At 39.6% G+C, this 12291-nt stretch overlaps 1 protein-coding gene across 1 annotated transcript in view; it reads right to left on the minus strand.

Annotated features, from left to right (window-relative positions):
* The window catches only part of ABCA13 (ATP binding cassette subfamily A member 13), a 505863-nt gene that overhangs the window by 340881 nt on the left and 152691 nt on the right, over positions 1-12291 (minus strand). Inside the window, exons 28-29 of the mRNA XM_025379476.1 lie at positions 4798-4911; positions 1535-1625 (exon numbers count right to left, since the gene is read on the minus strand). Coding sequence (XP_025235261.1) covers positions 1535-1625; positions 4798-4911 — 205 coding nt within the window. The remainder of the gene's footprint in view (positions 1-1534; positions 1626-4797; positions 4912-12291) is intronic.

Below are 12291 nucleotides of genomic sequence, written 5' to 3' on the forward strand. Positions count from 1 at the left end.
TGTGTCCCAACACACTCGTAGGAAAAGTTCTAAATTTCTAGGGAACTTTCTCTTAATTTTACAATGGAAGCTTACATGTGGGAAAACCTATTCAAAAGTAGTGTCGGCTAAGCAGCAACGTGTTGAACAAACGTGGCTCAGGTACAATTCACACTCTAAGACATCTGCATTAACACTAGCACCACGGTAGATGCAAACTCAGGAGACATCTGTGTTCCACACAGGATCTCTCGGACCCATGTAAGTCCTTGATTCCAGCAACAGATGATGGGGACGCTGTTATAAGCTTTCCAGTGCTACTTCTTTTTTTAAAGGTGTTTTAATTAATTGAAAAAAAATATGTAATGCATTTAAAATACAAAACATTTTAAAATATGATTAACCTTTCTGAAGTAGTATTAAGTATTACATTCACCAGAAATTGTTTTAAAGGGAAGTACTATATTATGTCTCATAAACTGTCTTGCCTTCTTCTGACTTTCATATGTAAGGCAGATCCGAAACCCTTTCCCATGCACAAGCAGAGTGTGACAGAGTCAGGGACCTGGAACAGCCTGACACCCATCCTTCCTCTGACTCCAGGTCCCTGCCAACTGGGTTAGGCTGCTGAGAGTTTCTCTGGCAGGGCCCTGATTGCTGATTTTGCCACAGTGTTGCAGTTTCTAAGCACAGTCATCTTCTTCTCTGCACTGCATGGTGGAACAGGAATAGTTTATGCCCTTCTGGATTATTTCATGGAACTGGCTTTCCTTGTGTGTCCAGCAAATGTTTGCTAAAACGCCTAAATGAATTCACAGATTCATCAATTGCAGAGGTACAATAAATGTTTACTGATATGTAATGTTTTTATCTGAGCTTCTCATTTTCAAATCTATCAATGGGTTTCAAGTTACTTTTAACTCAATAATAATAATTTCTTTTATAAACTTATTTTGTAATTCACAGTTCTTGTGTTTGAATCAGGCAACTTCCTTTTTAACTAGGTTCTTTAGTAGTTAAGTCCTGAATCAGTGAATCAAAAAAACTTCAGGCATGAACAAACTTTGGGGTGTATTTAGTTCAAGCCCTTCAGGATCCAGATAAGAAAATAGAAACTGAGGCCGGGCGCGGTGGCTCAAGCCTGTAATCCCAGCACTTTGGGAGGCCGAGATGGGCGGATCACGAGGTCAGGAGATCGAGACCATCCTGGCTAACACGGTGAAACCCCGTCTCTACTAAAAAATACAAAAAAACTAGCCGGGCGAGGTGGCGAGCGCCTGTAGTCCCAGCTGCTCGGGAGGCTGAGGCAGGAGAATGGCGTGAACCCGGGAGGCGGAGCTTGCAGTGAGCTGAGATCCGGCCACTGCACTCCAGCCTGGGCGACAGAGCAAGACTCCGTCTCAAAAAAAAAAAAAAAAAAGAAAATAGAAACTGAGAGAGGAAAAGCGACCTGCTGGAAGTCACTTAGCAACATCATGGCCCAAGGGGGAGGACCCACCTAAGTGGCAGAGCCATTTAGGCAGAAGAACACTACCACATCCATCAGCACACTTACCGTATGTCTGGAGTTTTTCAGTAAGTTTGTCTACATCAATGTGCAACTGCGTTTCTACAAAGTTTCTTACAAATTTGTTTCTCAGGGCCTCCTAAAGAAAAATAACATAGCTTAACAAAAATAATTGCATTATTTCATATTGTTGAATAATACCTATTAGACTTATTCAAAGTTTCATTACAAAGGAACAAAGCATATAAACTGAATCCACTTAAAAGAAGTTTTAAAACACCACAATAAATAACGGGATAACATCTTATTAGGACTTTACCTTGAAAAACAAAATCAACAATTACAAAAATTTATGTTGTAGTTGTAATTATGTATTAATACTAAAAACAAAGAATGAATGAAGTGGTTTGTTTTTGGCAAAATTTTCTAACGAACCTATATAGTGATCTTTTACTTTCTATAAGATTCTTTCCTTTCCTTTGCATGGCCTTCCTCAGAGGCCAGTTATAAAGAGAGGGTCATCATTATAAAAACTCTGAGGAAGGATTTCAGAATTTCCCAAACCCTCTCTCAATGCTTTGCTACTCATCTTCAGAAACATCTTTCATTGCTTCATCTGTACCATTATTCTTTCATTACTATTGATGGTTGTGACTTTGCCTCATTTGTCAATGATTGGAGACAAATCGTTTACTGTGGAGAGTTCTCCAAGATTTTTTCATCAACTTAATGACATCTTGCCCCTTTATTTTGCCAATGATATCCATGTACTTGCATTGCACTGCCCCACACTTATGACATACAAAAACCAGCAAGAAGCTGAGAGGGAAAGATGCTGATGTATCCAGGCTCTGCCTCAGGATCAATGACTGGGAATTAATTTTGGAATTTGCCAATTTCTTAGAGAATATTTGTATGCTATCCAGATTTTGGTCCAGCACATAACCTGATAACACGGGAGCTCCAGATAAGAATTCTCAAATAATATGTACCCTTTGTAATTAGCTCTTTTATTTCTCACATTCACCTTATTACATGTGATGTTTTTTGTTTTTTTGTTGTTGTTTTTTTTTTGAGACGGAGTCTCGCTCTGTCGCCCAGGCTGGAGTGCAGTGGCCGGATCTCAGCTCACTGCAAGCTCCGCCTCCCAGGTTCATGCCATTCTCCTGCCTCAGCCTCCCGTGTAGCTGGGACTACAGGCGCCCGCCACCTCGCCCAGCTAGTTTTTTGTATTTTTTAGTAGAGACGGGGTTTCACCGTGTTAGCCAGGATGGTCTCGATCTCCTGACCTCGTGATCCACCTGTCTCGGCCTCCCAAAGTGCTGGGATTACAGGCTTGAGCCACCGCGCCCGGCCTACATGTGATGGTTTTAACTAATCTTGTCTAAGGATGACAAGACTTTATTATGAAAGTTTGGTGTTTGCTTTTCTTTTTTGGAATCTTATTTATCTTCCTTCACTGGGCATTTGCTATTTGCCAGTCAATGTGCAGGGCAGTTATTATGCATCATGTCTTTTAATCTCAACAACATCCCCGTGAGGTTACTGTTGTCTTTTACTGATGGAGCAGGGAAGCAGAGCAAAGTTAGGGCTTTACCCAGAGGCTCTAACCACTCCATCTAGTGGCGGAACCAGGCCTGGAACATAGACATCGACTACTACAAACCCAAGGCACTGCAAGTTCCCTTGAGCATGATCCCAAAGCTAAGAAATAGAGGAACAATTTACACCGTCTTATCCTATGGAAGATAAGTTCTTCAATTGGTTGGACATGTGACTTTGATTTCTGACATGGCCACTTAGTACTCAGGTACACCATAGACTTCACAAGGAGCTGCCCAATTTTTGAGGCTGAGTTAGGCACTGCTTTATGTTCTCCTAGATCTTTGTATACTCTCGACTTGGCGCTTATGATATTGTGTGATATGTTATTGCACACAATATATATAGTTGCAGCAGAGACCTTATCCAGTCTAAAATACTGTCTGTCCCATTAACTGCAAAGGTTCACTGATGTCTGTATTAACAGATTAATCCATGCACAAGCAAATTAAAGAAGATTACAATACTAGCTAATACATATGGCCATGGTCGTTGTGAGAATGAACATCGCAGACCTCCAACTGCAGGAAACGGAAATGGCAGGTCCCACTGCTGCACTCTGAATCCATGGCACTTTGCCCTGAGGCCATGTCTCCCACGGGCTGTCCCTCACCAATTACCACCACATCAGGCCCACTCCCAGAAGCCACAGAACTCCACTGACATGGGACCCCTACCTTGATAACGGACTTTAGCTCTGTGACTCCCTCTCAGCCTTATCTGATGTCCATTAAATTGCAGGGTCCACCAGGATGCTTCCACCCGACCCTCTCCCACTCTGCTTTCCTCAGGGTCAGACTTGCATCACCATTGACAACCTTGCTTCCAGCCTGTCTAGCTTCCTCTTCCTTTGCTCAGCAGCCATTTCCCAAAATAAAATTATTGCACATGTAATCCTGTCTTGGCATCTGTTTCTTGGAAAACTCAGACTCACCCAGTAGCATTTTCTCTGTGTCAAAACCTATTCCAAAGGCTCTATGTATCCTAGCCCATTTATACCTCATAACTACTATCACTTCCTCATTTCTCAGGGAAGAAACCTAAGGCACAGAGAATTTCAGTGACTAGTCCAAGATCACACAACTGGTGGCAGGGGTTGAACTGGGAATCAAATTCAAATGATTCTAGCTCCTGAGTCCGTACTCTGAACTACTTACCTGGTGGTTAATGAAAAATTAAACATGAATTAAAATGCAGGCATATTTTCTCATCCTATCAGAGTTAAGGTAAGTTGAAGTTACACAAATGCCCAAAAAATTATTAGGTGATCTACCTGAATTAAAGTTTTACATTAATGATTGTCAGGGTCTAATGGAGTTAGGCCATTCTAAACTGTAAATTGTTCCTTTTTAAAATATTAAGTTGTCAATACAGAATATGAGGAAATTATCATTGATTGTTGAATAGACCTACAATTCAAAAGTATGCAAACAATCTAAAAAGCATTAAGCTTAATACAGAATTTAAAGAACAGGTTACTATTAACAAATTATTAATCATTCTCATGATGATACCATCTTGCATGGGTAAAATACTGAAAATTCACAAAATGTTTTCACACATCTCTAATTTTACGTCAATTATATGAGTCAACTAGAACCACCATGCCTGATGTGACTCTGTAGAATCCTCTACAGGGCAGCCCTGATGTCTCGGACATGCCCTAGCAGTAGCTCCCTATCCCTCGGTGACAGAGACCAACCACTCACCTGCAGCTGGTTGAACATCTGGCCACTTCCACTTCTCTGGAAAAGGCTGGACATTTCCAGCAGTGTTTCTGATAAAGCTTTTAGCTTGTCCACAATATAAAAGGTGGAATTAGCCTGCAACATCAAGCATATTTGGATATGTCTCTTATTCAGCTGTTATATTAAGGTAAATATTCCAACAAGGACGGTATGTGACATGGCCACCAGAGCAAAGATCTGCCTGTGGGCCAGCTGATACCTTCCTCAATAACATGAAAAGTTCCAATGCCCTCATATCACAGGTGAGCTCTCTGAGACCTCTCTCCTTGACTCTGTCCATCCAGGGACTACTTGCCTGTTCACCCTGTCTCGCCAGTGTTAGAGTCACTGCTGGGTAGAGCCTATGTCCCCAATATATGTTGACCTAATTAATCAATGCTTGCCCACATTTCTTCCTCAAAAATACATTCTCAACTAATACTTACTTGTTTTATGGTACCCAACACTATTGAGGATAGAATAAAATTGGTATATTTTTTCATTTATTGCTGCTGGCAGAGTACACTGGCATAAGACTTTTATAAAGTAATTTGGTATCAGAAAAATACAGTCACTGATCCATAAAAAATGCACATGCTTTACTCTCTCAAGATAAAAGGACTCTATCCTAAGGAAATAGTTTAAATAAAATATAAAGCTATTTCCATGAAGATGTCTATTGCAATATTATTACATTTAATACTGAAAGCAGTCTAAATGCCAAAGGGACAATGTTTAAGGAGGGTTTCAGAGTCTAACCACATCTCCCTAGGGTCACTAGGAGACCCTCACAGCGGCACAGGAGCTGAAAAGCAGCCAGTACAGCAAACAGAGAAAAACCTTGAAGTCTCAGCTTCAGCCTTCAATAAAAACAGGGATAAAGATTCTTGTAAGTATTAAGACAAATTAGTATTCCAATACCTTGGCACCAGGCCTGGTACATAGTAAATACTCAGTGAACACCAGCTATACCAGGTAAAAAGGTTGAATAACATTATTAATGCAACAAATTTAGAAGATCTGTAAAATATTTTAAAACTACAGATAAAGAATACACACACACACACACACACACACACACACACATATTAAATTCCCCACTCAGAAGACCTCACATTTCTAACATTCTAGTAACAGAAGGTAGCCTAACTGGGCTGCCTCTCTGGAAGGACCAGGAGTCCTTTCAACAAACCAAGCTGGCTCTGCCACACCAAAGGGGGGATCAGCTGGGATGACACTGATAATGAACAGCCAGGGAAATGGTTGTTCTTCCCCTAAGGGTAAAGGAACCACAACAAACACCCAGGAGACAGGGCAAGGAGTATTCCACAATGACAAGTGACCTGGCCTGAAAACATTGGCTGCCCCACAGCAGGATGGCTCCTGAAGCAACAAAGACCTTGGATCCTAAGAAGTCCCCTTCTTCTCCAACTGCTGGAGGCTCATCTCCCCAACATGGAGGCAGTTGGACTGGAGAAATCTCATCTGTCCTTTCAGCAGCATCAGGAAGTCCCTGATGCATCAGATAAACCAAAATTAAACTCTTATTGGAACCACAGCACACAAAGGGGTCCCAGATCTGTGCGTTAAGCCTAAGTACAACAACTACCCACAAAAATAAAAGATTTTTACATAGGGCTCAAAGTCTCCTATTATATTGCTCAAAATACCCATGAGACAACTGAAAAACACCATTATAAAAATAACGAAAGAAAAGACAACTTGAGTTAAGAAAAACAATGGATGCCAATATTGAGACAAATCAGATATTGGAGTGACCTAGCTAGTATTTTAAAGCACCCATCATGAATAAAATAATGCCTTCAACAAGCAATTGTAAATTGTCTTGAAGCAAACAAAATAGCAGAAAATCTCAATGAAGAAAAGGAAGTTATAAAAAAGAACCACATGGATACCACATGGACAATGCAATAACGCAAATACAAGAGCTCGCTAGATGGTCTCAGTAGAAGAATAGAGATGGCAGAGGTGAGAACCACTGAACCTGAGAGCTGATCAGTGTGTGGCACCCAATCTGTGCAACAGGGAGAAAGGAGATTGATAGGCAAGTGAACAGAGCCTCAAGTACCCGTAGGACAAAAATAAAAATTTTGATATTGGTGTCACTGGACTCTCTGAAAGAGAAGAGAAACTGAGTGGAACTGAAAGAGTATGAGAGGAAATAATGGCTGAAAAACTTCCTAAAACTGTAGACATACAAAAACCTACAGACTCAGAAAGCTAAGCAAACACTAAATATGATAAACTGAGAGAAATCTACATTAAACCACACCATAATTAAACTTCTAAAATCTGAACGCAATAAAAGCTTTAAAGCAGCCAGAGAACCATGACATGTTACCTCGAGGGAACACCCACTCAAAGGTTAGTAAATCTCTCATCTGAAACCCTGGGAGCCAGAAGAAAGTAGCCTAACATTTATCATGATGTAAGAAAAGAATCGTCATTGTGAATTCTGAATCTAATGTAAATATGTTTTAGGAATGAAGATAAAATAAAGACATTCTCAGATGAAGAAAAACTTTAAAAAAATGAAAATATGAAAAAGAATCTTGGAGAATTGAGAAGGAAGAAAAAAACAACAGAAAGAGCAGAAATGTGGGTGAATGCAACAGACTATACTGTTTTCCATGAGTTTTATGAAATGTATTTGATGATTAAAACATAAATCATAACACCATCTGGTAGTCAAGATGATGATATTTAAAAGCAGAAAAGGTAAAGGGACCTAAGTCGAAGTGGATTTCCACACCTGGCTTGAAGTGGTAAAATCTCAATGCCAATTAACTGTGATAAGCCATGTATGTATGTCTGTATTGTAATATCTAGAGCCAGATGTTCTTTGTAAGAACATCATACAAAAAGATACTCAAAGACAGTATCAATAAATCATTTTTTAGGATGAGTATCCTAAAATCATGTCTTAGGGTGAGGATGCTCAAAAATGTTTAAGTAATCCACAGGAAGGCAAGAAAAGAGAAACAGAAGACACGATAACCAAAAGCTGGGAACAATCCAGATGTACCACAGTGTGTAAATGGCTGAAGAAACTGTGGACCATGCATACCAGGTAATGTTATTCAGCAATAAAAAATGAATGAACTCCTGATATCTGCACAATATGGATACTATTCTAGGGAATTATGCTAAGTTTAAAAAGTCAATCCCAAATTATACATGCTGTATAATTCCATGTATACAACAATCTAGAAATGACAAAATTATAGAAATGAAGAACTGATTGGTGGCTGGCAGGGATCGGGACTTGGTGGGGAGTGGTGTAGGAATTAATGGCTGTGGTTATGAAAGGTAAAGCAAGAGACTCTGCTGTGATGTGACTGTTCTGCTTCAGTGCTGGTGATGAATACACAAACTTACACAGGTGCTAAGGCTGCATAAATCTGAATACACACATGCACACACAGTAAAACTGGGGAAATCAGAAGACAAGTGAACTGTATCAATGGCAGAATCCTCTTTGTGATACTGTATTATAGGTAGTTTCATGAGATGTTACCATTAGGAAACCCAGTGAAGGGTACACCGATCTTTCCTTGTTGTTTCTTACAAATGCATGTAAATCTACAACTGCCTCAAAATTAAAAAGTTAATTTTTAAAAGAATATGGAATTCTAAATGAATAAGTGCCCACTGATCACAGATGGGATCATTTGAGTATCAAAAAAAAATAAACAAATAAATAAAGACTGCAATGGACTGAAATACATTTACCATGTTTAAATCTATGAATTCACAATCATATTGTTTAATTAATCACCTTCAGAAGATTACAGAAAACTAATGAGGCTCAGAGCTCATAATCCCAACTAAAAGTGTGTCAGGATTCTCAGATATCCTGTGATTAAAGTCTTATTTCCATTTTATTTAATTAGGAAAAATGTCTTGGGCTTTCATTTCATTTATACACCACCTACTAACTTTTAATTGTAGAAAATGATTTATTCCTCTCTTGCAGTTATTCTTTCTTTTAAAATAGANAGGACTGGCTGTGTCCCCCACTCACTTCCAATGCCCTAGGACTGGCTGTGTCCCCCACTCACTTCCAATGCCCTATGTCCTCAATATGGCACACAAATTCAATGGAACATGAAATAACTAGCTTAAAAGACTTCCTGGGATTTTATCTTGTATACATTTTTTGCACTGTACCAAATTCCAAGCCTTCAAAAGGGTTCTGCTCTGTGCCCTAGAAGCCCGGTTTCAAATGCAGAGGAAGCATCATTATTGGTTCTTCAGTGTGGACCCCCTGAGTTTATCTATATGTTTTCAAAAACAGGTGCATATGTTGGTATTCTGTTTTTCTTCACTCATACTATCCACGTTCTTCTTCACTTTGCCTGAAATTCTCTTGAAGATCAGTCTGTATCTGATTCAATCAATTCTGTATTGATGTCCAGTCTCTGTTTCCCATCTCTACTGCTTACAAACAATGGCACAATAAATATCCTTTTTTGCATGTGCTGATAGCTGTCTTTGTAGAATTGATAGATATTCCCAACATGGCCTCAAAGATATCACAAAAATATACTCCCAACAGCAAGGTATTAGGAGTGACTCTCTCCTAATACCTCCAAACAATAAAATATATCAAATTATGAGCCTTTACCATTTTGATATGATATCTCATTTGTGGATATCTCATTTTGGGGATTTGCATTTCTCTTACTATTACTTAAATTTGAGCATCTTTTCATTTGCTTAAAATACATCTTGGGTTTTTTAAATTATTTTTTGAACTATGTATTTATAATTTTTCCTCACGTTCTAATGTGCTATTTCACTAATAAATTAATTAATATTGTATCTAATAGACCACCAATTCCAAGCAGACAGGAAGAGGAATGATGGAAAATCGCAGGTATCCAAGGTCAGTAAAAGAGGAATATCTGTGCTTATCTGAGGGTTTGGATATTATCTAGTCTCACAGAAAAAGTACATTCACAGGTCTACTGATACTGAAGTCTTAGAGAACTGCTATTTTATAGGAGATTATATCAAACAAAGCCACTTGTAAAATGTAATTACTTCTACTCAGCAACTTTGCTGAGTTTTGATAAAATGTTCCATATTGGTCACTTTCATCCATCTGAGAGCCTCGCTGAACCACTGACAACTTGCTTTCCAATAACTGATTCGATGCCTAAAGTCAGAAAGTGGATTGCAATGAATTTTGTTCTCTCTCTGGGGCTCCCTGGGAAAGACCTTGACCTGCCTAAAGGTCCCACCAGTGCCCTTCCCCATTGCTCTGCACTTGTAAGTAGCCCCACATATGTGCAGAGCCTGTGCACTTCCAGCCTGTATAGGTTTATGTAGACTCCAGGCTTAGGCAGATTCCACTTCACTGGCATTTTTCATCTTTAATAAGTATCATGGAACCAAGAATTTTTACTTCTGTGGAAGTTAGTTATCAGGCTTTGTGTCCATTTAATGACAACATTAGCAATAGCCTGTGCATATTCTTCACTTTGCCTGATATTCTCCTGAAGATCAGTCTATATCTTATTCACCAAACTCTGTATTGATGGCCAAATTGTTTCCCATCTCTACTGCTTACAAACAAATAAATATCTTTAAACTGTGTGACTTCATTCTCGTCCTCCCAAAGGTGAAGGCAGCCAGAATTCTGGGGATGGGTGAAATTCCATGCATTGCTACACAAAGTTATTTTAAAAAATGAGGTCAATTAGGTACCCAGTATCCCAAACTGATGATAGTGAAGGAAGCTTTAGTATACAGGATCCTTATTATTTTATAACAAATACTGTAAATATGGCCAATGAAAGTAAATTGGCTGCAGAGTCTGCCAAATTTGGATTCAAGCCATGAGCTTCTGTTTATCATCTAATAAACTTGGGAATGTAAACGTTCCCAATTCTTACTATTTTAATCTATAAAATGGATTTAACAATGTCTACTCCCTGGGATTCTTGTGAGAAGTAAATGAGGGAGGACTTGGGAAAGTGTCTGATATGGTTTGGCTGTGTCCCCACCCAAATCACATCTTGACTTGTACTTCCCATAATCCCCATGTGCCATGAGAGGAACATGGCGGGAGGTAATTGAATCATGGGGGCAGTTCCCCCATGCTATTCTTGTGATAGTGAGTAAGTTCTCACGAAATCTGATGGTTTTATAAGGGCCTTCCCCCTTTGCTCAGTTCTCATTCTCTCCTGCTGCCCCGTGAAAAGGTGCCTTCCACTATCATTGTAAGTTTCCTGAGGCCTCCCCAGCCATGCGAAACTGTGAGTCAGTTAAACCTCCTTCCTTTATAAATTACCCAGTTTCCCGTATTTCTTCATAACAGTGTGAGGACGGACTAACACAGTGTACATGATGGCTCCTCTAACCTTACAGAAGTAAGTGCTCAATAAAGAGTGATTCAATCTGCATTTAAAACAGTAAAATTATTGATGTTAGAGTTCGAGAACTATGAGCAAATGTAAAACTCTATCTGTCCTGCTCTGTTGCTCCAGATCCAATCAGAATCCACTATACCAGATAGATGAGACTGACAGCCGATCTCTGCCCATCATAACCTGATATTCCAATTTGGCAGCTTGAGGCCAGCTCCTTCCATAGGAAGCAGTCTTCCCCATGTCCTTATCACTGGGACTCCACATCTCCTTCATACCACAAGCAGTTCCTCTGAGGCAGAAATAGATATACTCACATGTGAATTTCTACTTGGAGAATACAGTAAAATATGACAGAAAAAATAAAACATTGGCCTTAGAGTTAAACAGTCTTTGTTTCAAATCCCATCTCTGCCTCCTCTTGACAGCTCTTGATAAGGTTACTTACCCCTAAGACTCACTTTCTTTACCTGCAAAAGGTGTATGACAATTGCCAACCCCTATTGTAGGTATAAGGCATAAATGAGGTTTCCAACCAACATTAGTTCTTAGCAGTGTCAGGATTAGAGCAGGTAATTCTTCCCTCTATTCAACATATGTTTGACAAATTAAAACTTACATTTAAGAACTCACGTGCTTTATGGAAACTCTTTGTACTTCAATAGTATAAAACAAAGAAACCAATTTACAGCTGGCCAGTTATTAATTTACCTTCTCACAACTTGAAATTCACCCTTCATTGCCTGTTCTGCAATAATAAAGTTGGGCCTTTTAGACATTCTCCCTTGCCAATTGATGCAATGTTAAGCTTTGCCAGAAGAGAGCCCTGGAGGGACAGTGGAGGAAGAAGGATTTTCTCTTCCAGATTCTGGCATGCTGCTTCCAACAGGCTCCCATGGAGCAAGCTCCCGGATTCCCCCACATCTAGCTTCTCTGAACCTCAGCTCCTGCAATGTGTACAACCAGCGGCACATGGCACCTTCTCATAGGCAGCATCCACAGCATCCCAAAGAGTGGTGTCCCAGGGATTTCTGCAGGTCTGGCACGTCCCTCTAGATGACTTCCTCAGGCATGCCCTATA

The sequence above is a fragment of the Theropithecus gelada genome, chromosome 3 (genome assembly GCF_003255815.1).
Source record: "Theropithecus gelada isolate Dixy chromosome 3, Tgel_1.0, whole genome shotgun sequence".
NCBI lineage: Eukaryota > Metazoa > Chordata > Mammalia > Primates > Cercopithecidae > Theropithecus > Theropithecus gelada.